The 25,506-nt window shown below is 58.1% G+C and overlaps 1 protein-coding gene and 1 long non-coding RNA gene across 7 annotated transcripts in view; one reads left to right on the forward strand and one right to left on the reverse strand.

The window, feature by feature from the left end:
* Window positions 1-13,706, reverse strand: part of SLC22A18 (solute carrier family 22 member 18) — a 30,149-nt gene extending 16,443 nt beyond the window's left edge. Inside the window, exons 1-4 of one of the 2 annotated variants that reach the window (XM_058526144.1) lie at window positions 13,399-13,706; window positions 3,705-3,802; window positions 2,600-2,760; window positions 1,813-1,945 (exon numbers count right to left, since the gene is read on the reverse strand). In XM_058526144.1, the coding sequence (XP_058382127.1) occupies window positions 1,813-1,945; window positions 2,600-2,760; window positions 3,705-3,802; window positions 13,399-13,542 (536 nt within the window). In that variant the 5' untranslated portion in view covers window positions 13,543-13,706. The remainder of the gene's footprint in view (window positions 1-1,812; window positions 1,946-2,599; window positions 2,761-3,704; window positions 3,803-13,398) is intronic. The other variant, XM_058526143.1, reaches the window with a different exon arrangement.
* LOC131394704 (uncharacterized) lies at window positions 1,618-12,390 on the forward strand. Of its 5 annotated transcripts, none has more exons than XR_009216220.1 (6): window positions 1,618-1,922; window positions 3,700-3,799; window positions 6,994-7,213; window positions 10,443-10,718; window positions 11,174-11,270; window positions 11,451-12,389. It is a non-coding gene; the product is annotated as an uncharacterized LOC131394704 (long non-coding RNA). The 5 variants fall into 5 exon arrangements; XR_009216221.1 differs by lacking the exons at window positions 10,443-10,718; window positions 11,174-11,270 and adding exons at window positions 9,751-9,842; window positions 10,234-10,370 and having other exon boundaries at window positions 1,619-1,922; window positions 11,451-12,388; XR_009216216.1 differs by having other exon boundaries at window positions 1,619-1,922; window positions 11,174-12,390.
* Window positions 13,707-25,506: the final 11,800 nt, after the last annotated feature.

The following is a 25,506-nucleotide window of genomic DNA, read 5'->3' on the forward strand; positions in this document are numbered from 1 at the left end:
GTCCAGCCGCCGTCCTCTCCCGCCAGGACTGGTGCAGTAGCCACCTCACTGGTCTCCCCGTGGTGGCCCTAGCCCCCACATTCTCAACACAGCAGTAGGGTCACACCTCACCCCTGCTCACACTGGCCCGGGGCTCCATGGCCCGGCCCCCTGCAAATCCCTCCTCCATCTCCTCCCTGCTCTCCACTCCAGCCACACGGGCCTCCTCACTTCCCCCCACTCAGGGCCTTTGCACTTGCTGCCTCTGTCTCCCCAGATGTCTCCCCGCCTCCCCCTCACCTCTTTCAGGGGAGGCCCTGTGACCACCTGTCTATCTGGCCCCCGGGCCTGCTGTGTTACTTTTTACACCACGAAGTTACAGGAATACGTATCACACCCTTTTCATCCGAGGGCTCGGCCTGTCTTGTTCCCCACTGTATCCCAAAACCTGGAATCCCAGGGGCACTTAGCAGGCGTTCAATAAAGTCGGGGAGGAAACAAACGGATGAGGGAGTCCTGCCCTGCCCCCCAAGCCTCCTGCTCATGGCGGCGCTCAGCAGAGACGGCTGTCCCCACCCAGGCTTTGATGAAAATGCTGGGGAGGGGTTGGGGGGGGGTCCTTCAGCAGAGACCTCCCTCCAGAGAGGAAGGTGCTGTGACAAGGCCACTGTGGCCTCCTGTCCCCCAGCCCCTAGGGCTCAGCCATCACCCAGCTTCCTCCACCACTGTTGGGGCTGGTCTGTGAGCACTCAGGGGCCCCAGAGGCCCAGGGGCTAGCATAATGTCACCAGGAAGGCCCTTCCTCTGAATGGAGTCCCAGGGCAGTTCCCCCAGGCCTACACGGGGCCGGTGGGTCACCAGCTGGCATAGGGCTTCCGGTCAGGGAGCAGGAAGGGGCCTCCACCCATAGCTGGGCAGGCCACTCTCCCCCCAGACCAAGACCAAAGGCTTGAGCCCGGCTGGAGATGGGCAGAGGCCACTCCTACGAAGGAGCAGATTTCGAGTGGGTGTTGGGGAGCTTCTGGACAGGGAGGGATGCGAGTGGGGTGGCACGGGGAGGGGGGGGTGTCTCTCCAGGGCTGGGTGTCCTGGGTCCAAGGGTAAGCTCTTCTCCCAGGAGGCACGCCAGGACCGCTGGTACAGACACTCTGTCCAGCCCCACTCAGGATCAGGAGCCCTGGAATGGGGTCCACCCTGCAGACCACGTGTGGGAGCTGCTGGCCCCGGGGGGTTTCACCGCGCTGGGCAGGAGCTGAGTCCTGCAGGACTGGGGGCTGGGAAGACCCTGGACCTCTGGGTGTGCAAAGCTGGGGCAGGGGCCACAGAGGCCTTTACTTCACACACACTAGTTGTTAAACCCCCGCAAGCCTCCCTCGTCCCCTCCAGAGGCTTGGGGTCCGGCGGCCCGCAGGGTCCCCATCGCAGGACCGCATCATCCCGGGACCCCGCCCCAGGGGCTGCCGTTCGGTTTCCTTTAGGGCCAGCCTGATCTCCTTAGCCTGGGACCGCCCAGGGACAGCAACCGGAGGCGGCCCTGAGCCGGTGAAGCCCGGGGCGACCGCGCCCCCGCCCAAGGGCCCCGCCCATCAAGGCTCCTCCCTCCGACCACGCCCACCATCCGGCCACGCGCCCCGGGTAGGTCCAGCGGGTCACCCCTCCGCCCGACCCAACCTGCTCAGCGTGCAGATGGGGAAACCGAGGCCCAGGAGGCGGTGGGGCTGAGTCGAGCGTCCGAAGCGCCGGACCGACCCAGCCTCGGTCGTCCTAACCAGGTTGCCCCCCACTCCGACCCGCCGGCCCGTCCCCCACCGCGTCGGCGCCCCGGCCACTCACCCGTACGCGGCGCTCAGGGTCCCGCCGAGCAGCGAGCCGACGATGCTGCCGATGCCGAAGCACAGGCCGAGCTGGCTCAGGGCCGCGGACCGCTCCTCGGGCGCAGACAGGTCGGTGATGACCATCTGGGCGGCTGGGGGGCGGGGCGGGGCTGAGCGGCGCGGCCACCCTAGGTGACCCGGTGCTGCCCGCGGGCCCAGGCCCCGCCTGCTCACACGCCCCCTGGACCCCAGACCCACATCAGCCCCTCCACCCCGCCCTCCCCCTACACCACCCCCCACCCGCACGTGCCACGGCCCACACCACCCCTGCACCCCTGCCTCAAGCCGGCACAGGCCACGCCCCCTCACTCCTCCCCTCTGACCTGCTCCTTCCCCTGGGCCACGCCCCCACATGACCCCTCCACCCTGCCACGCCCCCACACAGGCCAGGCCCCACCACTTCTCCCCTCTGACCTGCCCCCTCCCTGGGGCCACGCTCCCACATCACCCGCTGCACACCTGCCCCCCAACAGGCCACGCCCCTACCTTACTCCCTGCCCCCAGGCCACGCCCTCACATCCTCCCCCCACCCCTGTCCTGCTCTCCGGCCTAGACTAGCGCCCTGGAGGTGACCTGCGCCCCGCCCTCTGGCCCAGGCCACGCCCCACATCTACCTCCCACCTCCCTCGGGTCCCGCCTACCGGGGCTTGCTCCCATCCCCACCTCCAGGCCTCCCGCAGGCCGGAAGGCCCCTACTTGGTCCTCCCTGTTCCCACCGGGCCCTAGCTGGCCCTAGCTGGCCCTACCTGGCAGCGTGTGCATGAGCACGGCGGGCAGGCGGGAGGCGAAGAGCAAGGCCACGCCGGGCAGGGCCGGGCTGCAGGCGGCCGCCAGGAGCAGGAAGAGGGCCGAGGCCGCCACGAAGGAGAGAGTGAGCGCGGCCCGCGCCCCGCGCTGGTCTGCGAACCTGGGGGCCCCACACTTGTGACCCTCCGGGTATCAGGCGGGGCACCCCCTCCTCTGCCCCCCGCGCTCACCCCCTGGGCTCCCGGGGAGCCAGGCCACAACTCTCCCCACAGGGCTGACCGGGGAGGCTGGGGTCCTGTCCTGGGCCCCTGCTGGGCTGCCCCGCCTCCTGGGGCAGGCCTCCCTCCTCTCAGGGCCTCAGTTTCCCCCTCCCTCCAATGGGGCAGCTTTCTGCGACCTCGGGGTGGCATTCCTACTCCCTGTGAAAATAATTTGTGGGACCCAAATGGACCGAGAGGGTGTGCGCGGTTCACAGAACGTTTCCCAGCCCCAGCTGTCCTCCGCTGTCTCTAGGCAGCTGACCCCCTGAGCCCCTGCTGTGTCCCATTTCACGTCTGGAGTCCTTCTTTTCTGCGGACATTACTCTAGAGATCTGACTCCTGCCACTGTGGGTTTGCAGGAGGATGTCTGCGTCATGTCCCTGAGGTCAGCACCCCTGCAGCACTGAGATCAGTGGGGCCTGGGGGCCCCACAGTCCCCAGAGCTCCAGCCTGGGTCCGGGAAGGCCCCAGTCTCCAGAACTGCCTTTTCCATCAAAGTTGCTGGTGGGCCCCCAGCTCAGCGGGGCTGGGTGTTTATGGCCATGAGAGTCTCACCAGTTAAATCCTCTCTCTGGCCACAAACTGCAATTAGTGGCAGTCATGGGCGCGGGACACCCTGCGAGCAGGGGCTCCACCCAGCCCCCAAGGGGCCCAAAGCTCTTCTGTGCCTCAGTCTGCCCACCTGGGAAACCGGGGCAGCCATCACCCCCATGGGGCCCAGTGTAAGGTCTGGGAACCCGGCATGACCCAGCCATGACCTCCGAGGGGTGACCCACGACCTCCAAGGGGCGGGCCCGGGTCCTCATGGGTTGAGGGCCCCTCAAACTTCCGCTCCCCAGGGTACCTGCCAAACAGGGGCCCGCCCAGCAGCTGGAGCACACCGAAGATGGTCTGCTGGTAGCCGAAGGCCACGGAGTCCAGGCCCAGGCTCCGGGACAGGTACTGAAAGACAGGAGGGGTCCATGGCAGAGGTCTGGAAGGACCCCAGGATCCCGAATCCAGGGTCCTCGGTGGGCAGGGGTGGGAGGGAGCTGAGGGTCTGGTTCTGACCGCCTCGCAGTGGGCCTGGGAGGGCCCCTTCGCCCTGGGACCTGGCTCCTTTTGTCGGGGCCTCTGGGTCCAGGCTCCAGGGACGCAGTGCTCAGTGAAGGCGGCTGCTGGCCCTCCTGCCCCCCTGCAAGGCAGGCCTCAAACGGGCGAGCGGGGGCGCCCACCCCCACCATTTTGGCTTCATTCTCTCAAAGCTAGGTGGTGAAGACCAGTGTCTCTGGGCCAGAGAGACATTGTCCCAAAGTGCTCTGAGGACCTTGAGCAAGTGGCCCATTTCCCAGCCCCTCCCAGTGCCCTCTGTGAGGACGCCCACCTGCAGAGGCAAAGGGCAGTGACCAGTGTCCCTCCAGAGAACCCGAGGAGTCTTGGGGACCCCTGGTCTCCTGTCCATGACCTCAGTACTCCTGACCCTGACCCCTGAGTTCCTGACCCCTCCCTCCAGGGACCCCAGGTATTATGGGTTGAATTGTGTCCCCTCCCCAAAATATGTTGAAGTCCTAACCCTCAGGACCTCAGAATGTGACCTCATTTGGAAATAGTCTTTACGGAGGTGATCCAGTTACAGTGAGGTCCTGAGGGTGGCCCTGATCCTGTGTGGCTGATGGCCGTGTGTGAGGGGAGTTTCGGACACGGACGTGTACAGAGGGAGGGCGATGTGAAGAGACAGAGGCAGAGACAGGGATGTGTGGCCACTGGCCAGGGAATGTCTGCAGCCCCCAGACGCTAGGAGAGGCAGGAAGGATCCTCCCCTCCAGGCTTCAGAGGGAGGGCGGCCCTGCGACACCTGGATTTGGACTTCTGACCTCCAGAGCTGGGAGACGACAAACCTCTGTAGCTCTAAGCCATCCAGTTTTTGGTGCTCTGTCGTGACAGCTCCAGGACACGAATACACCGTGCCCCCCAACCCCACACCGTGTACTGTCCCTAAGCTCAGTCTTGGGCATCCCTCTGCCTTCTGGGCACCACCCCTCCCCCGTGCAGCCGAAGTCCCAGGGCGATGGGCAAGGCTGCCTCTCCCCCTCCCTGCACAGGGCAGCTGAGCGGGCTGGAAGCCGGAGCCCGCTGTCTGTGGGTCTCTCCTCTGTTGTGGACTTGACTGGACAGTCACTGCACACTGCCCAGTGAATCCATTCTCCCCCATCCCACTAGATCTCCCTTCTCCTCCCCCTCAAACCCTGCCTCCTCTGCCCCTCCCCTCCCCCTCCCTGCTGCTGTGAGGAAGCAGAATCCTGCCCACCTGTCCACTGTCCTCACCTACCTGAGTCAGCGTCCCCCTGGGCATCACATCCGGCCTCTCGCCTCCTTAAGGGCAGGGCTCCGAGCTCTCCTCCCCCTGCTCCGTCTCTCATTAGAGGACGCACACCTGCTGTTATGTCTCCTACTGTCTCCTCATCCCTCCCCTCCAGCAACTGCCCCAAAGCTTCACTCCCTTTGCAGCAAAAGCTGTTGCTGCCCGCCTTCCCGTCCCTCTCTCACCCCACCCCCAACGGGTGCCCCCATCCGCCTTTCTGGAGGTCACCCGCCTCCCCTGACCCCTGCAGCACTCCTGCGCTTGCTGGGCATCTGCGCCAGCTGTTCCTCCCTCCTCCTGCTCCGGACCATCCTGGAAGCTCCTGCTCCCTGACCTCCACCTCTGCTCGCCCCGGGAGCCCTGAGGAGGTCACTGTCTCCGACAGCCGTCCCAGGATGCTCCTGAACTGCCCCTGGCTCTCCACGCCCGTCCAAAACCATCCTGAACTCAGCATGTCCAGAACTGGCTCCTGGTCTCCCCCAAGCCCAGCTCCCCTGCTCCATCGCTGATGCCTCCACTCTTCAAAGGTTCAGGTCCAAATCCTCAGTGTTATCCCTGACCTCCTCTTCCTGGTACATCTGCATCCAATCTGTCAGCAACTCTTGGGCTCAGCCTTCACCACAGACACCGATTCTAGCTGCCTCTTGCCTCCCACTGCCACCACCCTCCTGGAGTCCTTGCAGCCCCTCTCTGGCCTCAGCTCCTGCCCTCTGCTATCCCTCTCCAGTGCCCTGGTCTCATGACTGCCCCAGGGCCTTTGCACAGGCTGGGCTCACTCCTTTGTCTCCTTTAAGCCTTTGCTCAATGTCACCTTCTCAAGGAGGCCTTCCTGACCACAAACCCTCTCCTCAGCCAGCTTTCCTCTAACACACAGCACACCCTGACTGCACACTGTTTACTGTTGGCAGTGTGGCAGTTGTCACCATCCCTGCCACTCACACCAGTGGAGTCAACCGCCAGCTGCGAAGGACGGACTGTTCAGCCCATGATTGCTCTGCTGCACCCCGAGTTCTGAGACCAGGGTACACAGAGTAGGTGCTCAGCACACATCCATTGAACAAACACATACCCCTCCCGAGGAGGGTGCTCCCTGCTCTGTGCCTGGCATTCCAAGGGTGTTAACCGCCCCCTCATCTCTCCCACACCAGCCCTCCAAGGGAGGGACGGCTGGGACCCATTTTGTGATGAGGACACTGATGGGGTTCAGGGCAGGCCATCCCAAGATGTGCCGCTCTGATATGTGGATTATTTAGAGCTGAAGACACTAAAGCCTCAGAAGACTCTGAAAGAAACTTTGACCAAACCACCCCCGCCCCCCTGCAACTGCCTAAAAAGATTTAAGATAGAAGGCCTATCCCCAGGACAGGCCATCACCATAGATAACTTTGGGTATCGATAGACTAGGACGGTCCTTGCTAAGCCCATTCTTATCAAAGTTCTGGTTACCAAACATTTACGTTTGTAAGGGAAATCTCCATTTGTAAAGGTATCTCTTTTTCTGTACCGGGAAGAAGGGGAGATGACCTCATCTCCAGAAACTTGTCAATGCAGAAGGCAAGGCCTTAAATCTGCATAATAACCTTACTCTTGTTTACTGTGCTTTTCTGGTAATCTCCCATAACTGAGTCCCCCCAGCCCCAACATCCTCCTTTGTCTTTAGCTGAAGATAGTATTTAAGAGGAGAACCTCCACCATTTTGTAGAGTTACCCAGTTTTTCCGATTTTCTCCCATCTTAGAAAGCTTTCTCTGATTTTCTCCTGTTATTCTGTCTCCTGTTAATTTAATTTGTAGCCCAGCCAGAAAGGACCCAGAGTGGGTAGAGGATACTCTTCCTCCCCTACAGTTTGGCAACTTGGACGGGATAAAAAATTCACTGGCTGGACGTTCTTCGCTCCTGGACTACTGCAGCTGAGAGGTCCTGGACCCCTGACAAGAGCTGGCAGGAGGTAAGAGGTCTTACCACGTCAGTCTCCCAGATCTATGCCTGCAGGGTCCACTGGAAGCGAGAGTGGTGAGTTTTTTTCTTTTCTAAATTTAGATTAGCAGGAGAAAATATTGGTGAAGCTAGCTTCTTGGACTCAGCGACTCTAGGATTTGGTTGAGTGCTCGTTGGTTAAGTAGATCCTTTTCCTCCCAGAGAGAGTATTTTTCCTTGTCTCTGTCTTTTTTTTTGTTGTTTGTGATAAGACACAGGCATCTCTATAAGCCTGTTGACTGAGGCTTGGCTTTGTGACCCCGTTGGTCTCTGCCATCTGCAGGATACATGTACCAGCATGCGTCTTGGTTGCCAGTCCAGTAGTTTGGGGTTCTGGGGCTTTTGTCTTGTTCTATGTCTTGAGAGCTTGGCTTTGTGACCTTTCTGGTCTCTGCCATCCAGAGGATGTACGTACCCAGTGTGCATCTTGGTGGCCAGTTGAGTAGACTGGGGTTCCGGGACACTCTCTTTGTCTGGCTGTGTCTGCTCTTAGGGGTTTATCATAAAGGGGCCCATTTGCTTTCATAAGGGCCTTTGTCATCTCAACCTTTGTTGCTTGTTGTGCTTTCTTATTGTTGGGAGTGAATTCTCTGGATCTCTTTTGGGGATGCCTCTTGCATCCACAGTTAAAGCTTTGGTATGAGTTGCTGTTAAGATCCTATTCGTCAATGTGGTCAGATGATGGATCATTTAAATTGGGAAAACTTCTAAATTGGGGAAAAAATTTTTTGTGAGAGCTCTCATCATAATTGTTTTATTGCTACCTATGAAAAGGCCAAATTAAAAAAAAGGGGAAAAAAATGACTAGCCTTAAGACCCTGACTCAGGTTACAATTAAATTGAGAAAACGTAAAAGTGTTTGTGACATGTGTACTTAAAATAACTTCCGAAATCTGTTTTGTAACTTGAAACTTTGAAGTTTTGCTAGGTTAATGATAAAAATTCATTGAGTATTTAGATCACTTTCAAATGAGATAAGATATTAGATATTAATTACTAAATATAAGATTATCTACTTTTGGCTTCTTATGACAGAAAAACTAAAAGGTGTTTTGGGTCTATTGGTAAACATGTCTTGTGTTTTGTTAAAAGATTGTACTATAAAGTAACATGTTTCTAAAAATTATGAAAAGTGTTTAGAATGCTGATGTAAAAGACAGTTCATAATTGCTTGCTTACTTAGATTTTACTTAAAACAATTAAGGTTTCTAAGAGTTAAAAATTCTAATATGTGATTAAAGATACTAAAAAATTAATGAGGAAAACATCTTTGTATTCAAGGAAAGTAAGATATATGTTTTCAGTAAAGAAGGTATAAATAATGGAAATATTTTTGTTTGTTTTGTTAAGAAAGATACATTTGTCCTAAAGTACTAGAAGGGAAAAAACGGACAAATTCTGAACATAAAAAAATAAGTGACAGAAAGTTTGTGAAAGTAAAACCCTGAGGAGTTTTATGCATGATCAAGTTGGCTAAGATTAAATTAAATCCAATTAAGTGAATGAGTTTTAATGTCAGAAGTAAGCTGGTGCAAAATTAAAATTTGGTCTTCTTTCTCTTAAAAGGATAATTTTCTTGAACTTTTCATTTGCTCTTGGTAAAGAGACAAAAGGTTTTTCCTTACCTTTGAGTAAGTCTACCTAAAAGACAGAAAAACTGTATTTTTTAAAAATAATTTCCCATGTTCAAAAAGACTGAGGTCTCTCTATTAAGATTTTTTAGACTGTTTTAACTCTCTTTTTGCCCTTGACTGTTTCTGTTGTCACTTTGATTGAAGGGATAACTGAGCATTGTTTCACAGTGAGCATTGTTTCCTACTCGATCAAGTGTTTTAAAACATTTTGATACATATATATATTTTTTTGTGAGGAAGATCAGCCCTGAGCTAACACCCGATGCCAATTCTCCTCTTTTTGCTGAGGAAGACTGGCCCTGGGATAACAGCTGTGCCCATCTTCCTCTACTTTATATGGGATGCTGCCACAGCAGGGCTCGACAAGCGGTGCATTGAGCCGGGATCTGAACCTGCGAACCCCGGGCTGCCAAAGCGGAGTGTGTGCACTTAACTGCTGCACCACCAGGCCGGCCCCTCTTTTGATATTTTTGACAAGTCCCCTCCCCCCCAAAATTATTCAAATCTTGAATGAAGTCTTTCTTTTGACCTGGAAAAAGAAGGAAAAAAAATTTTTTTTTCCTTTGAGAATTTTCAGAGAGCCCCTGGGACTTCTCAAAGAAATTTGCTCTCTTCCTATAAGCAGGAAGATGCTAGACTTATTAGGTTTATTTAGTATGTTAAATTACATGGGAAGCATTGTCAAATAAGTGATGATATACCTTCTTGGGTGGCATTAGGTGGATAAATGTTATTGATATAAGTGTTTTAAAAATTATATAACATTCCAAGAATTATGATCTGTCCTGGTTATCAGTCATAATTCTGGTTGTTATTTTAAAGGTTTGTATGTCACAAAATTAACCAAGTTTCTTTGTCAATTGTCATTTTTAAGTCTTTTGGCGTTTACAGACAGCTATTGCTTTACTCTGATGTTTTTGCAAATGTTTTCATCTTCAGAGAGATTCATGAAAAGGACTCTGTATGTACTCTGGATATGTACTCTGGAATATAGGTTTCTGACAAACTTTCAGATGGCAAAACTGAACTGGGTAAGAAATTACAGAACTCTAAAGGAGAAACTGAATTCACGAAACTGCTAACAAGATTAAGATCAAGAATCAATTACAGGGCCGGCCCCGTGGCTTAGCGGTTAAGTGCACGCGCTCCGCTGCTGGCGGCCTGGGTTCGGATCCCAGGCGTGCACCGATGCACCGCTTCTCCGGCCATGCTGAGGCCGTGTCCCACATACAGCAACTAGAAGGATGTGCAACTACGACATACAACTATCTACTGGGGCTTTGGGGAAAAAGAAAGAAAGAAATAAAATTATTAAAAAAAAAAAGAATCAATTACATAGGACTGAATGAACTGATGAAGATGATTATTTTTATAACTTTTGCTTGAAATATTGTTGATTTAAAAAAATGTTTTGTTTTTCAGATTTAAGGAAAACTTTTTCTCTTCTCTTTCAAGCTAACTATGACTTATAGCAATTTGGTAAATTATACCTTCGTGAGCAGAATTGAAACATTTATCTTTTTCTCTCTACCTGATCCCTCCAGATTTGGAAACTCTTAGTGAACATTCTTATTTCATGGCAATATAGTTATTTGCATAAGTTCAATAAGAATCTGTTCTCCTTATAACAGGACACAATTGGAAACTTTGGTTATATTACGAAGGCTTTGACTGGAATGTCATATTTTGAGAGAAACATACAGACTCAGATATGACAAGACAGCTTTTGAGGAATAAAGATTGCCTTTCTGGAATAAAGCCACTTGGAAATATTGGCCTGATACCTTGTTTACAGAAGTTCCAAGCAATCTTACCTGGTTAAGTAAGGAAGGTCACTTATCTGGCAGGTGCAAGGAACCTCGAAATATTTTGGGGGACTTCGAGAAGAGAGGAATCCACCCAAATCTGTAAGTATTGCAGGCAAAATCTGATGACAAATCCTTGGCTTGGCTTTCCTGGTCTCTAGAGGCCTTTGAAGTTCAATCTAAGATTCCTTATAAAAAGTTCCAGCAAAGCAGATTTAAAAGAGCCTATATGATCAGTTGCTATTCTTGCTATACTTATGTAAATAATTGGGCCAAATTTATTGAAACTAGACTTATTTTACAAACTAGTTAGTCTTAGTTTGGCTATCTTTGGTAAAAATGAGGGTACTTTTAGAGAGAAAAATTATTTCAGTAAAAACTCTAGTACACATTTGTGGATATTAAATCCCAGTTTTGTTGATTGTCTTTGAGGTTTTTGTTTTCTACCTGTAAACTGGACTATATCCTGAATTCTTCTGATCTCCTGAAATATCTGGCTACAAATCTCTGAACTAATGTTTTTAATTTTCCCATCCTTTTCATTTGGAATCATTGAGAACTGAACCCACATTTTTCCCGAAGCTCTGCAAACTGAAGTGGGACAACTTGATATAAACTGAAGAGAGATCAGCACGATAGCAGGCCTGTTGCTGTGTAAGCCACTCGAAAGGGTACCTGAACACTCAATGACATCATCAGAGACATTTTAAGCGACAAAAGATACTTCTTTGATGCTGACGTCTAGAAATCTTCTTAACTGGCTGTCCTCTGAACTCAGAAACTGGTTTATAATTTGCTACAACCATTAACCTTGTTTTTCTTTTGTTTCCGTAGAAATACTTCTTATTAAATACCTGATTGCCAGCTTCCACAATATAAGCCTAACTTTGGGAGCCCACCTGCATCACTGCCTTCTAAAATGAACTTAATTGGACTGATCTATTATCAGGACTAAGAAATGCCTTCAGTGAGATGGAACAATCTACCATTCAGCTTCTGGATTATGAAACTTCTTTCAGTTTCAAAAGGGCTTTGAAACTTCCAGGGAAGTTTCAGAGGAGGACACTGATGGGGTTCAGGGCAGGCCGCCCCAAGATGTGCTACTCTGATGTGTGGATTATTTACAGCTGAAGACAGTAAAGCCTCAGAAGACTCTGAAAGAAACTTTGACCACCCTCCCCCACCACTAACTGCCTAAAAGGATTTAAGATATAAGGCCTATCCCCAGGACAGGCCATCACCATAGATAACTCTGGATATGGATAGACTGGGAGGGTCCTTGCTAAGCCCATTCTTATCAAAGTTCTGGTTACCAAACATTTACATTTGTAAGGGAAATCTCCATTTGTAAAGGTATCTCTTTTTCTGTACCCGGAAGAAGGGGAGATGACCTCATCTCTAGAAACTTATCAATACAGAAGGCAAGGCCTTAAATCTGCATAATAACCTTACTCTTGTTTACTGTGCTTTTCTGGTAATCTCCCATAACTGAGTCCCCCCAGCCCCAACATCCTCCTTTGTCTTTAGCTGAAGATAGTATTTAAGAGGAGAACCTCTGCCATTTTGTAGAGTTACCCAGTTTTTCCGGGTCTCTCCCATGTATACATATTGTAAAGCTTTCTCTGATTTTCTTCTGTTATTCTGTCTCCTGTCAATTTAATTTGTGACCCAGCCAGAAAGGACCCAGAGGGTAGAGGACAGTCTTCCTCCCCTACAACACCAAGGTGCCTGCCCAGGCCACCTGGTGCTAGGGAGGGACGTCTGGGCTTGGGCCAGGTCATTCTGTGAAAGTGAGCTAGGCTTGGGAGGCAGGGGGGAGGGGGTTGGGCTCAACCATGCCCTCTGCCGTGCCAAGAATGGTCACAAGGGTGATACCCCCTCCCCCCGATCCCCAGTCCTGGCTGCTCATGAGACTCTCCTGGGGAGCTTTTAAAGTGCCCAGTGGCTGGTGTCACAGCCCCACCCAGATCAGATAGAAAAGGACCTTTGGGGCTCTGGGTGCTTCCAAAGCTCCCAGGTGCTGTGGAACCAGTAGGGTGGGACCTGTGGGCCAGCTCCATAGGGGTCTGTTGAATGAATGAGCTAGAGTGCACAGGGGGAATGAATGGATGGTGGGTGTGTGGGAACTGGGCAGCCAACAATAGTCACTTAATCAACTGCCTACTATGCCAGGTAGAATTCCAGACTGGGGGAGTCAGCAGAGAGTGAGATGGATGGAGCCCCACTCTCACGTCCTGGTGAGGGAGACAGAAGTAGTCTGACATCATGGAATGGGATATAGGGTACGGGCATCTGCCAAAGCACTGACCAACCAGGACCGGGGATGGAGGGGAAGTGGTTCTAGGTACCAGGCAGGTGTCGGAGGAGGGCCCTTCACAGAGGAGACCCGAGCAGAGCCCTGAGTGCAGTGATGACGTGAGCCAAGCAGGCGCTGGGGCCAGGGATCGATAGGGCAAAGGCCCTTGGGTGGGGGGGAGGAACAGAGCTAGGACAGCCACCAGGAGGGGCACTGCCACAAGCAGGGCTGTGTGGCAGTGGGGATGGCTCCCCACGGCCCCTCTCCAGGGCTGGCGGTACAGCCAGGGCACAGGACATGCTGATGAGGGGTCAAGAGGCACAGTCCCCAGGTCCCTTAACTTGGGTTCAGCATGGCAGGGGCCGCAGTGAGAAGGGCCTGGGCAGCATCACGCCCCCACCCCCAGCCCCTGCCATTGCACAGACGGAAGACGACAGGGACAGTGAGGACATGCTGGCGGCCAGGCTGCCCAGGGGAGGTACTCACCGGGATGATGGAGAACTGCATGAAGAGGCAGGTGAGCTCCATGGCAGTCAGAACGTAGGTGAGTAGGATGACCCAGGGCCGGCCCAGAGCGCGCATCCCGCCTGAAGACTGGCCCCGACCCCTGGGGTCCCCGGCTTCCTGCATCCTGGACAGGCGCTGTGGGACACCCTGGAGGGATCTGAGCAGGAGGCTGGTGGAGCAGGCAGGGGGCAAAAGTCCTGTTGTGCTGGGCGAGGGTGCTGAGTCACGGGGCAGGAGGCGGACGGCGCCCCGCCTGGCCTCACCCTGAGGAGAAGGCCTGCAGGAGAGTACATCGCTCACCGCAGGACCCCAACCTGGCTCTCCAGCCACCTGCTGTGTGACCTTGGGCCAGTTTCACCCTTGGAGGACACGGCAGGTGGCCCTCCCCCTCCATGACGGACAAGTCTGGGGCTCTGGGCACAGAGCCCTCATGGACCGGGAGACAGGGACCCTCCCCCGAGCGTGCAGGGGCCAGGCTCAGTGCCCCATGTGCCTTGCACGGGAAGGCACCAGCACCCCGTTTTTAGAGGGAAACAGGCCCAGGGTGGTTATTGACTGAAGCTAGGTAGGCGCCTCTTGGGGTGTGAGGCTGGTTTGGGTCTCTGTGCCGGGGGTGGGGGGCTGGGGGGGGAAGGTGGGCGGAGGGGTGGGCTCTGTGGGCCCACAGTGAATCTTCCCCCCACCATTACGGAGAAGCTCTCAGGGGAAGGCCTACTTTCCCCTAGTCCTCCAGCCAGAGCCCGAGGGGGCGTCTGGAGTGGTCTGGGGGTGGGGTGGGGGCCACAGCTCAGCCTTCCAGGCCCTCTGGGCAGGGCTCTCTACCTAGTCTGCTGCAGCCGGGCCCTGTGTGCTCCCCACGCCCCACCTGGCAGGAACCAGGTTTCTCAGCTCCACCAAGGCCTCCACAAAGTTTTGCCGAACTAACATCTGACTGTACAGTTGAGCCCAAAGGTCGCCTTCAGAGTCCTGGGCCCAGGAGCCGGGTGAGGTGACAGCAAGGAGGGTACCCAGGGCTGTGCCAAGCTGCCCCCCCGCCCAGGGGCGTGAGGGGAAATTGAGGGAAGTAGGGCAGAGGCTGAGAGCAGCAGTTCAGGGACCCCTGGCTGGGCGGGGGTGCACACTGAGTGAGGAGCGGGCCAGGGGCTGCGCTCCTGGAGTGAGCTCCTGCACCTGCCTTCACCGGGGCAGCCATGGCACCGGTCCAGGTTGGGGGAGCCCTCCCAGGGTGATCTCCCGCCTGGCCCTGCCTGGGCTCGGCACCCTGCCTCTCAGGGTGACCTGGGACTCCCGCCTTCCTGGGCTGATCTGGGACACCGGCCTCCCGGGGTGACCTGGGACTCCAGCTCTCCCAGGGGACCCGAGACACCCACCGTCCGGGGTGAGTTCCAGCCCCGCCCCCGGGCTGACTCGGGAAGCCCCGCCCCGTCTGGGCGGCCTCCGCGTTCTCATTGGCTGAGCCGACACGCCCCCCCCCCCCCCCCCCGCCTCCGGACCCCAGCCGCCTCCTCCCTGCCTTGCCCGGCTTTGCCCCGACTGGCAGCCTCCTGCTTTTCTGCTAGGTCGGCGGGGGAGGCAGGAACTCTGACGTGTGGCGCAGCACTAGGTGTCCAGGATGGAGAGGGGAAGAGGCGGAGGGATGGGGGACAGGGGCTGGGAAGAAGGATAGAGGGGAGAGGGGTGTTGGGGAGGGAGAAGAAGAAGAGAAGGGGAGACGAGGGGGCATTGGCTGGCTGGTCCCTGGCCTGGGGTCTGCACAGAGACCCAGAGGAGGGGCAGGGAGACAGGAAAATCTCTGGGAACAGCTCCTGGGCCCCCTCCCCGCCTCCCCCCACAGACCAAGAGGCTGCTGGCAATTGCTAAAGTGCCAGTTTTCCCCATTTCACATTGCTGCCTCCCCCGACCCCCTTCGCCAGGTGTGCAAGTACACATGGCTTCAAGCTGTCCCTCTGCGGGGCTGGCCTGGCCCTGCTTACAGCCAGTCCCCCTTGAGGCCAAGCACAATTCCCCAGATAAGGAAACAGATGCTCATTCAGGACTCCACTGCCTCACCGGAGTCAGGCCACAGACCCAAAGGCTCCTCTGCCCTGTGTTGACTATAGCTCAGCGGAGCAGAAAGCTGCCCGAGATGAGGAGCCCGAGACAGTGGGCAGACAGCGGTGGAGCCCATCCCTCCTGCGGTGCCCAGGGAGGGCTAGGGCCCGGGGACAAAGCCCAGCAGTTAAGGGCAGAGCCAGGGAGCCCGGGCCTGCAGTCTGGGCCTTTCCGGGCAGGGGTAAGGGGGCCCTACATCAGTGGGGAAGTGGCTCACGCCCCACCCCTCTGCATAGTGGGCCTGTGTTCAAAGAAGATTTCAGTCCACACAGTGCACGTGGGGGACATGCATTGGTATCTGAGGACGGTGCCCCCTGTTCTCTGCCACCCAGGAGGCACACGGATAGCCCAGAGCTGGGGCAGGTGGACCAGCCAGGGTCTCCTGGAAGGACTGCACGGAAAGGCTGGCCTGCAGAAGTGTGTGGGGTGGGGGGCGGTGACAGCAGGCACAGGGTGTCTTAGATTCAGGACTCCTGGGGGAAGATCAGGACTCCAGATGGGAAGGGGCTGGGGATGAAGACGCAGGAGTGGCTGGGGTGAGAGACTCCAGCCTGCCTCGGGGGCAGGTGGAGGAGGCCGAGGGCCTCTGGAGTGCTCGGGGTAGGCAGGAAGGGGATGGTTACTCACCTCTCCCTTCCGCCTGCTTCAAGCAGGGCCTCTGGGTGGCTGGGAACTGGTTGGAGCAGAAGCGATAGGATCCAGCCTAAGTACTCGTCATGCACAGGATGGGTGTGGGCGGGAGCTTCCTGGTCCCGAGGGAGCGTGGGAAAACTGTCCTTGGGGCTGGATGACGAAAGAGAAGCACCCAGAACCCTGGAATCCCTAGACCTGTACTTCCTTCTCCAGAGCTGGCAGCTTTGGCTGGAGGCCAGTGTGGCTAACCCACTTACTTAGCCGCTCAACAAACCCTCAGCACTAACCCAGGACTCACTCCCAACCCCAGGGCGTTCACCGCCTCCCCGCCCCACCCCTTGGAGAAACACTGGTAGTTCTGCCAGATGAGGCTGATCCAGGCTGACTCGAGGAATCTGGGTGGGGTTGGGGAGGAGGGCTTCTCAGAGGAGGTGAGGCTTCCGTGGAGTCTTAAGAATAAGCGAAGACTGGCCAGGTGCGGGAAGGGCATGCCAGGCAGAGGGAAGAGTATTGACAAAGGCTTAGAAGTGAGACCAAGCTTGGGGTGTCTAGGAAACCGAGAATCCTTGATGGAGTGGGGGCAGAAGTCGAGTATGGAGAGAGGCCATGAGGCCTGCATCGCGGAGGGTCTCCACGAAGGCTCTGAGGGGTCCCAGGAGGGCTGGAAGGGGGAGGGACAGGTGAGACGGGCCCTGAGGACGGCCACTGGCTCAAGTGTGCTGGAGAGCAAGGCCCCTGTGAGTCCAAGGATCTAAGTGGCTGGAGGGCCCCCTCTGCACACCCGCTGTCTGGGCCTCTGAGCCCGTGATGGGCCAGGAAACAGGCAGCCTCGCTGAAACCCACAGACACTTATCGAGCACCACTGTGTGCTGGGCTCCGCGCCAGGTGCTTGGGATGCTCGGCCCACAAATGTGGTGGCCCCCGCGCAGTGTGCAATATAGTGAGCCTGAGGATGCCAGGGTGTGTGCATGCATGTGTGTGCATGCAGGTGCCTGTGCGTGTGTGTGCGTGTGTACATGCCTGTGCGTGCCTATGTATGCATGTGCCCATGCACGTGCATGTGTGTACTTGCCGGTGTGTGTGCATGCATGTATGTGCCTGTGTGTGCATGTGTGTGCATGCATGTACGTGCCTGTGCATGTGCATGTATGTACGTGCCTGTGCATGTGTGCATGTATGTACGTGCCTGTGTGTGTGCGCACGTGTAGGATGGGCAGATCATGCCCAATCCATATGATGCACAAGTAAATGATACACTGATTCTGAGTGTGTAGGTTTTGCTCTGCATGCAGTGGAGCCATTTTAGGGTTCTGAGCTCGCCTTATGTCCTAGAAGGAGCCTCTGATCTGCTGATCAGGGACTGAGGGGGGTGGGCCAGCACAGGAGGCTTCTGCAGTCCTGACTAGGGTAATGTGGACTTGGACGGGAGGTGGCAGTGGAGGGCGTGGGAGTGGGATTCTGCACAGCCAGGGAAGGCAGGGCTGACGGCGTGTCCTGATAGATTGGGTGTGGGCTGGGAGTATGGAGCTGAGAAGGGGAGCGGGGGCCTGTTCTCAGGGGAGAACCCGCCGGAGCTCAGTGCTCACGTGGGTGGCCATGGGTCAGCACACAGGTGCAGGAGAGTATGGTCTGGGGCTGTGGTCTGAGCTGCAGGTAAGGCTCAGGGCGTCTTCTGCATCCAGATAGCATTTAGGGCCTGACTCTGCATGAAATGAGCCCAGGAGTGGGCTGACTAGGGGTCCCATGGGAAGCACGTGGAATAGTGCTTATGATTCTTGTAATTCCCCGAGGGCCCGCCTTAAATGTCACCTTTTCAGGGACGCCAACAAGGTTCTGACTGGGGTGGGACCAAGACATGGGGCACGGTGGGATGTGGGTCCCCTGGCCCCCTTCTCAGCCCAGGTGATGTGCAGTTTTAGGCCAGCAGGGGAGCCCAGACCTCCCAGCAGCATCTGTGCTCCAGGCCTTCAGGTGCACCCTGCCCAGTGTCCCCTGTGGTCAGATTCCCGCTTGGTGCGCTGTCCTTGGAGTCATAGCCTTGCGAGGGGCACCCCCACCTGCTGCAGGCATTGGGGGCCCGGCCTCAGTTTGTCAGCTCCCTCTCAGAGGCGGTCAGATTAAGGGTCTGGGAGGGTGGGTTCAAAGTCTCTCTGCAGGTGCCACGTGAGGGGCTGGCTGGCAGGTGCCAAGGAGCCTTTGGGAGCTGGAATCCATGAATAGGCTCCTGGGGCTGGAGTCTGGACAGGGGCTTCTTGGAGGAAGGGGCCGGGGTTGGACCTTGTCCTAGGCCAGTTCCCTGGAGCTGGGCGTCGGTTCTGCCTCACCCTGTGGGTGGGTTCCTGGGATGAGGCCTTCAGGCCAGGGCACGACCAGGTTCTTGGAGGAGGCTCTGCTGGCCAGCGGGGGCTTCTCCACCGGCCTCCGGTGATCCAGGACCTCAGTGTCCAGGTGGAGGGAGGGCAGCAGCCTGCTCAGGGGGCAGAGGCCTGGGGTCCCAGGACGGGCGAGCACCCACTTCTTGCCCACTGAGCTCTGCTCTGTCCTGGCCCAGTGCTGGGACAGTGTGGGGTCCCACACAGTGGGGTGGGGGTCGCTCGCTCCGGGGGCTTGTGCCAGCAATGGCCACAACCAAGAGAGATCAAGGCCTTGATGGGGAGGTGAGGCCAAGAAGGCTGCTGGAGGCGGTGTCCACGGCGGGAGGCCTGCAGACAGGCCCTCGGGTGACAGTGGGGTACAGTATAGGGTGTCTGTGTCCCCTTTCTCCCACCACGGGCCAGGGGACCAGAGGAGAGGAGGGTTGGGGGACCCTGCTCTTGGGAAACTCAGGGTCTGCGTGGGGAGACCCTCCTGTGGGTGCCACTTGCCCCGGCCAGCCCAGCACTGAAGCGTTCCCGGGATGCGGGGCTTTCCAAGTGAAAAAAGGACAGCTCTAGACCAAGCGGGATGGCTGATACCCTCCCCTCACGGGTCCCTGGAGGCCAGACAGACTCACACTGGACCTGGACCTACAGGAAGGGAGGGAAGACACTGGGGTGGGGGGGAATGGACAGCCTGAGAGGCGTTGTGGGGGTGGGCACCGCAAGGTCACGGGGCCCCACCTCCAGGCCTCCTCGAGGGACGCCTCGCCCCAACTTCTGTCCTCGGGCAGGAACAACAGCTTCAAAGGAGGGGTATCCATCCAGGGAGGCTGGAGGGGGAAGTAGCCAGCAGACAGTGGTCCGGCCTGGCAAGGGCCTCAGAGGCGGCGTGAGAGGGTGAAGGGCAGCCCGGAGTCAGGAAGAGATGGGCCTTGGAACTTCCCAGAATGGCAGAGCAACCACGCACCTGTTCACCCGGCTGAGGTGGGAGGCCAACTGAGGCAGGAGAGGTGGCACGAACACACTCCTCCCCATGCGACGGTGCCTCTGTCCCCCAACAGGCACATGCCTGAGGGACCTGGAGGTTTGCAAATGCCCGTCTCCTAGGCACCCACATCTACCCCCACCACTGCCTCCCTCCGTCCCCATCCCTCCTCCCCCACTCCTCCCCCAGCTGGCAGGGACCGCCCATGTTCTGACCATCCCCCCCACATCCAGCGTCTTCTAGAAGCTCCGCCCATTGGGAACTCAGTAGAGACTCCAGAGAGAAGCAGGTAGGACTTCCAGAGAGCCAGAAGAGAAGTTACAAACCCATGCACCTCCTCTTGCCCTAGAGGACCCCCGGCCAGCACCGCCCTCTTCCCGCTGGCTGGGTGGCGGTTTCAGGGAGCCTGGCCATTTGGTTTCTGTTGGGGGCAGCCACACCGACCTCTCAAGAAGTGCGAAGGAGCAGCCTCCCTTCCCTGCTTTGGGCCCCTGGGACCCAGCCGGGTCAGTTTCCAAGGCCCTGGTCCCCTGCTCAGCTCCGGGGCGCTGGGTCTTGCACACATTTTGCAAACTGAGGCACATGAGAAGTGGGACGGGCCTGCGTGTTAGATGAAGACAGACCGCCCAGAGTCACAGCGATCTGTGTCCCACGGACCCCCCTGAACCTGGGGGCGTGCACTGTCTAAACTGCTTATTATATAAATACCATTTCATCCTGCCCGATAAGTGATTGAGGAACCGCACATATGGGGGTCTAAGTGCCTCTCTCTGTTGGGGTCTGAGTTCCCCTGCCAGCCCATGTCCCTGGGCTCCTAGCGAATGTCCAGTTTACACCACACCAGCAGCTGGAGGGGTTGCCGGCACTGGGTTGTGCCTGGCCACCCCTCTGGGGCTGGAGGGAGAGACCGACGATGGTGAGGGTGATGTCACCTTGTCAAGGAGAGAGCCACTGTGCAAGGCACATACAGACATGGCCTCCGAGCTTTACCAGGAGCCTTGCAGGTGAGAAAGCAAAGGCAAAGAGAGGTTAAGCAACTTGCCCAAGGTTACACAGCCATAGCAGGCAGTCACTCTGCCTGACTCCAATGCCCACAGGTCTGCCTCTTGGTCAGGCAGTGCCCCTGCCTTGCCCGCTGCCCCATTCCCCTTGCTACATGAATGCTGCCGGCACGGAGCAGCCAGAGGTGGAAAATCAGGTGGCCACCAGCAGGAATGCGGGCCCACCAGCACCCTGGGGGCAGCATGGGCTATGTCCGTACTCTCCTGTCCCCCTAGCAAGGGCCTGCTGCCTGCTCCCCTCCTGCCTGCTCTCTAGCACCACAGAGGCACCTCCTGGCACCATCCTCCGGACTCCTCCTGCCCCTCCCAGGGTCCCAGAGCCCTCTGACCTTGTCCCTCCCTGCCCCCAGCCCCTGCCCCGGCCTGGGGCACCGTCATTTCCGTGCTGCCTGACTTCAGCTGCATCCTCGCCTCCCTCCCAGCCTCTGTCCAGAGCACTTGCATCCACCATCCAGTCACAGGACCCTGGACCCCCGAGCCGGAACCCTTCAGGGCTCCTCCTGGGCTGGACTCCCAGGCCCTCCAGGCCTGGCCCTCTCCAGCCCAAGGAGAGCTCATTCTCTCTCACCCTCTGGGCACCAGCCATGACCGGCTCGGGGCCTTGGCAGGGCCGTTTCCCTGCCTGGGACCCCCTCCCTTCCCAGGCTTCTCTTCCTCATCCCAATCTGGGGTGGGCCCTGATGGGAACTCCTGCTGTACCCCACTTCCCGCCATCATAGCACAGAGTGCCCCAGTAGCTGTGGGGCTCAGAGTTTGTTCCTGGCTGTGGGTGGCTGGGAGGTGGACCCCAGGCCTTCCCTGGTGGCCCACGGGGTTCCCTTCGGTTGCAGGTTTACTTTTTGGGGGGTGTGGGCAGCTGATGGAGATTCTGGGGCACACACATCCCTTCAGGCCTGCTTTCTTGTCTGAGGCTCCCCTAGCCGGGTGCTCCTGCCTGGCAGGGCCTGCGTCTGCCCTGAACCCCGCCAGACCCCAGCTCTCAGCCCAGAAATGGGAGTTATTACTGGGTGGGTCATTGTCGTTGTCAGAAGTGGCTGGAGTCCACTTGTGCTTGATAACCGAAGGTGCGTGAGTGCGTGTCCACTTGTGGTCGCCCAGGCCCCAGGACAGTGGTGGCGGGGGCGGGCAGGTGCCAGCCTAAGGGGGAGGCCCAGGTTGGCCTCGGAGCTCTGAGAGCCTGGGGGCCTTGACCAGCAGCAGGACGGAGGGAACGAAGGCAGAGGGCGCTGGGATGCAGGGGGGACAGGGCAGGAAGAGGAAGGGGAGGAGCTACGGATGAGGAGGAAGGGAACGAGGAAGGGGGGAGGGGCTGAAGGGCAGCAGAGGGGAAGGAGGAGAGGGGAACGAGGAGGGGACATGGGGAGGGAAGGGGGAGGGAGGGGAAGGGCCTGCCCTCACCTTGGGTCTTCAGCCTCTGTCTCTTTCCCCTCTCCCCTCCCTGCTCCTTGGCCCTGGAGACAGGAGAGGCCAGCCGCCAAGGTGTGAGCTGCAGCCGCCCACAAGCACCGAGGGCTGTTGGGGTTGTTTTTGAAAGTGAGGCTTCCCCCTCCACAGCCCCAGTGGCTGCACTGGGCAGATCCCCCATCTCAGACTGGAGGAGACTCGGGGCACAGACAGTGGGGCCCTTGCCCAAGTCACCCACAGAGTGAGGAGTGAGTGAGGGGCCGGGGGCAGTGGGGCGGGCTGGCCGGCGGGCTCCTAGCATTGGCGGACGCCAGGGGGCAGCAGGCGCCCGGCTTTTGGCCTCAGGGCCTGTGGCTGGCGGGCAGGCGGTGAGGCGGACTGGCTGGTCTGGCGGGCGGCTCGGGGGCTGCCGCCCACCCCAAGGACGAGGACAGTCACTGCTGCCCCTGGCTCAGCGCCTGCCCGCGCTGTCGGGGGAGGGAGGGGCTGGACCGGCCGGCTTTCACCTTCCGGCCTCTGTCCTGACCGACCGCTGCCCACCTTGGAGAGCCGGCCGGGAGGAGTGGACAATGTGGTGAATGAGGGAATGCGGAGTGAGTGGCACGGAGAAGGCTCTCCTCCTTCCCGGACCGACGGGCAGAGGGCCGGGGCTGCCCCTTCCTCATGCCCGACTTGCTGTGGGGGCCATGCGGGGACGTCACAGTCCCCAGGGAGCCCCTGGCACCGGCCCCGCGTGTGCCACTGCGTAGGCACGCAGCTAGTGTCTAGGATGAAGCTCTCCCCAGGCCTAGGAAGCCCCCGCCCGGGGCCGGGCGGGCATACGGGCTCCTGCCCCTCGTTCCTCCATAACTGCAAGGCCAGGTCCTGCTGTGAGGAGGGGTGAGGGGGTGCGGATGGAGACCCCACATCTCCTCCCTGGCATTTCCTGCCTCTCTGAGCACCATGTGGGGGTGTTGGAAGCAGGGTGGGAGGTAGGGGTTCCCGGTGTACCTGTGGGCAGAAGATGCTGACTCATAGGGTCCCCACTAGCTCAAGAAGACTAGACAGGAAGTCGGGGGGCAGCGTGAGCACCTCAGATTCGTTTTTCTTGCCATTTCCCTGGCAAAGTGAGCCTCCCTGCCCAGGGAAGGGCTGGTCTGCATCCTGCAGGTGGGGAGGAGGAGGGAGGCCTAGTGGGGCTCAGAACTGGCCACAGAGGGCATCTGAGACCCTCCTCCATGCCTGCCCCTCCCTAGGGACCCCTCCCCAGCCCTGGGAGGGTCTGTCTGGAGTTTAGGGTGACCAGTGGCCCAGGTTCTCCTGGGACAGTCAGTGCTGAACCGGGAAGAGCTCCCTGCAAGCTGGGAGGAGGCTGGCCCCCTGCTCAAGACCCCGGGGGCCGTACGTAGCCCCTGAGTGGGTTTTTGGAGATGGTGTAGAGCTCTCACGTCCAGGGCTGTTCCCTGTCCTCGCTGCTCCTCCCCCAGGGCCTGCCCAGCCCCTCCCCCCATTCCCAGGGAGCCAGGACCCCCGGCCCAGACCCAGAGCACAAGGCAGTCCCTGTAATCGGAGCTCTTGACTCTCGCTGTGCTCTGCGGCATGCGGACGCGGCACCAGAGGGAGGCCGGCACCTGCAGAGGACGTGCCTGGCAGCCACCCCGAGAACAGCCCGTCCTTGGGGGGCCCGGGGGCGGGGCGAGCCGAGCGCGGGAACTCGGTGCGGGAGGAAATTTCTGGCTGAGCCCGGGGCTGGGCCCCCGCCAAGTGTGCGCTGGAAAACCTCCCCCACCCCGCGCCTCTGCGCCCCGCTGCCTGTGGCTGGGGGCTGGCTGGTTAATCTGTAACTCCCCACACCCCTGGGGCCTGCAGGCCCCATCCGATGGAGGAGAAGGTGAGGCTCAGAGGGGCACCGGCCTCCCCAGGGCGTCTCCCAGGCCTGTCCAGAGCCTTCTCGAAGGACCGCCGCTGGGTCACGCGGCTTGAGGCCAAAGCACTGTCCCTTCCAGCGCTGTGTGGGCAGCAGGCATGCTGCAGGAGCTGGATGGGGCAGTGAGGGCTCTGCCCTGGTGGGGCTTGTGGTGGACAGGACAAGACCTGTACAAAGGAAGGCCGCCAGGGCTGGGCAGGAGCTTGGTCACAACTCCTGGTGGGACACACCCGAGGGGTCAGCCACCCCTGGGCAGGGCTGTTCCCCCCCCAGATGCCCACTAGGAGCTCAGGACCCTTGACTTCTTTCCTCTTCTGCTTTTGTGCCCATCAGCCCCTCGCAGAAGTCTGGTGGAGGGGCTCGGGGCTGGGCGCAAGGCACAGGTCTGCTGTCACTGAGCGCTGGGTGATCTCAGGCAGGTTGCTGAATTTCTCTGATCCTCAGGCTCCTCCCTTGCAAAACGGGCATCAAGACAGCTCCCTTTGCAGGTTCTCGAAAGGATTAACCGAGGCCAGGCGCCCAGCCCCGGTGCAAGGCAGACTTGAGGTAGCTGGTGGTTTCAGCATTCGCAGTATCCCTCTGGCCTCCTCAGAAGGGGCACCGCCCTGGAGAACAGTTGGGGAGGCTGCTGGAAGGGGGCCAGACACGGACACCCCTTGCAGGGTCCCTGGGAGCACAGCTAGGGGGTTGGCAGGGGCACACAGACTGCCCCAGTGGGCTTCCAGAAGCGGTTACGTGTGGTTCCCCCGGTGAACGGAGGTTTGGGGCAGCCAGAGGGGCGCTGGTGCTGACGTCAGCCGCCAGGGGGCAGCATGTGGCCGGGACAGCGCTTCCTGGGCCTGCCGGCATCGCCACGCACTGGGGCAAGTGGGTGTCCCCTCCGAGCCTCAGTCTCTGCATGTGTAAAAGGAAACCTCGATATCCCCTGACCGCGGGGGCTTGTGAGGGTAAGCAAACCCCACGAGGGGTGGGGCATGAGGTTAACTGCCATAACCACCGTGAGCTGGAGCAAGTTCTTTAATCTTCCTGAACCTTCGTTTCCTCCTCTAGAAAATGCCCACCGAAATGTGGCCATGCCGTGTACGTGCACCAGGGTAAGGAGTGTCTGTAACAGACAAGTCCCCACTCTTAGTGGCTTAAGACACAATCAAAGTTTCTCACCCCCATCACAGGCCAGTGGGTGTGCAGAGGGCGCTGCGGGGGCTGGTGGTTCTGCTCCGCGTGGTAATTCAGAGGCTCTGCTGTCCCCAGGGGTCCCTCCCTGGACCCCCCATCTGGCCAGCAGAGTGGGGAGGAAAGAGGGGAGAAGGATTGCTGGATTGGTTTGGAGGGCGCCTGCCTGGAAGTGGTGCAGAGTGCGCGGCCCCACCTTTGTGGCTGCAAAGGGGCTGGGAATGTGGTCTTCCTGTGTGCTCGGAAGGAAAGGAGCCGGTCTGCTGACTGTGCTGCTCTTACTCTGTCGCTCGCTCCTCTGTTGGATCGGCTAAGAATTACCGAAATGTACATGCAAGATGCCGGCAGGGGGCTGGGGGGCTAGGTGCTTATGAGATCCCCCCCAAAGCAGGCTCCCCCGCTGCCACGCAGGCAGGATTTGGGGAGCTGGGGCAGCTCATGGGCTCCTTACTGGTCCTCGGGGGCCAGCACCCCTCC

Source organism: Diceros bicornis, chromosome 31, assembly GCF_020826845.1.
Source record: "Diceros bicornis minor isolate mBicDic1 chromosome 31, mDicBic1.mat.cur, whole genome shotgun sequence".
In the NCBI taxonomy this organism is placed as follows: domain Eukaryota; kingdom Metazoa; phylum Chordata; class Mammalia; order Perissodactyla; family Rhinocerotidae; genus Diceros; species Diceros bicornis.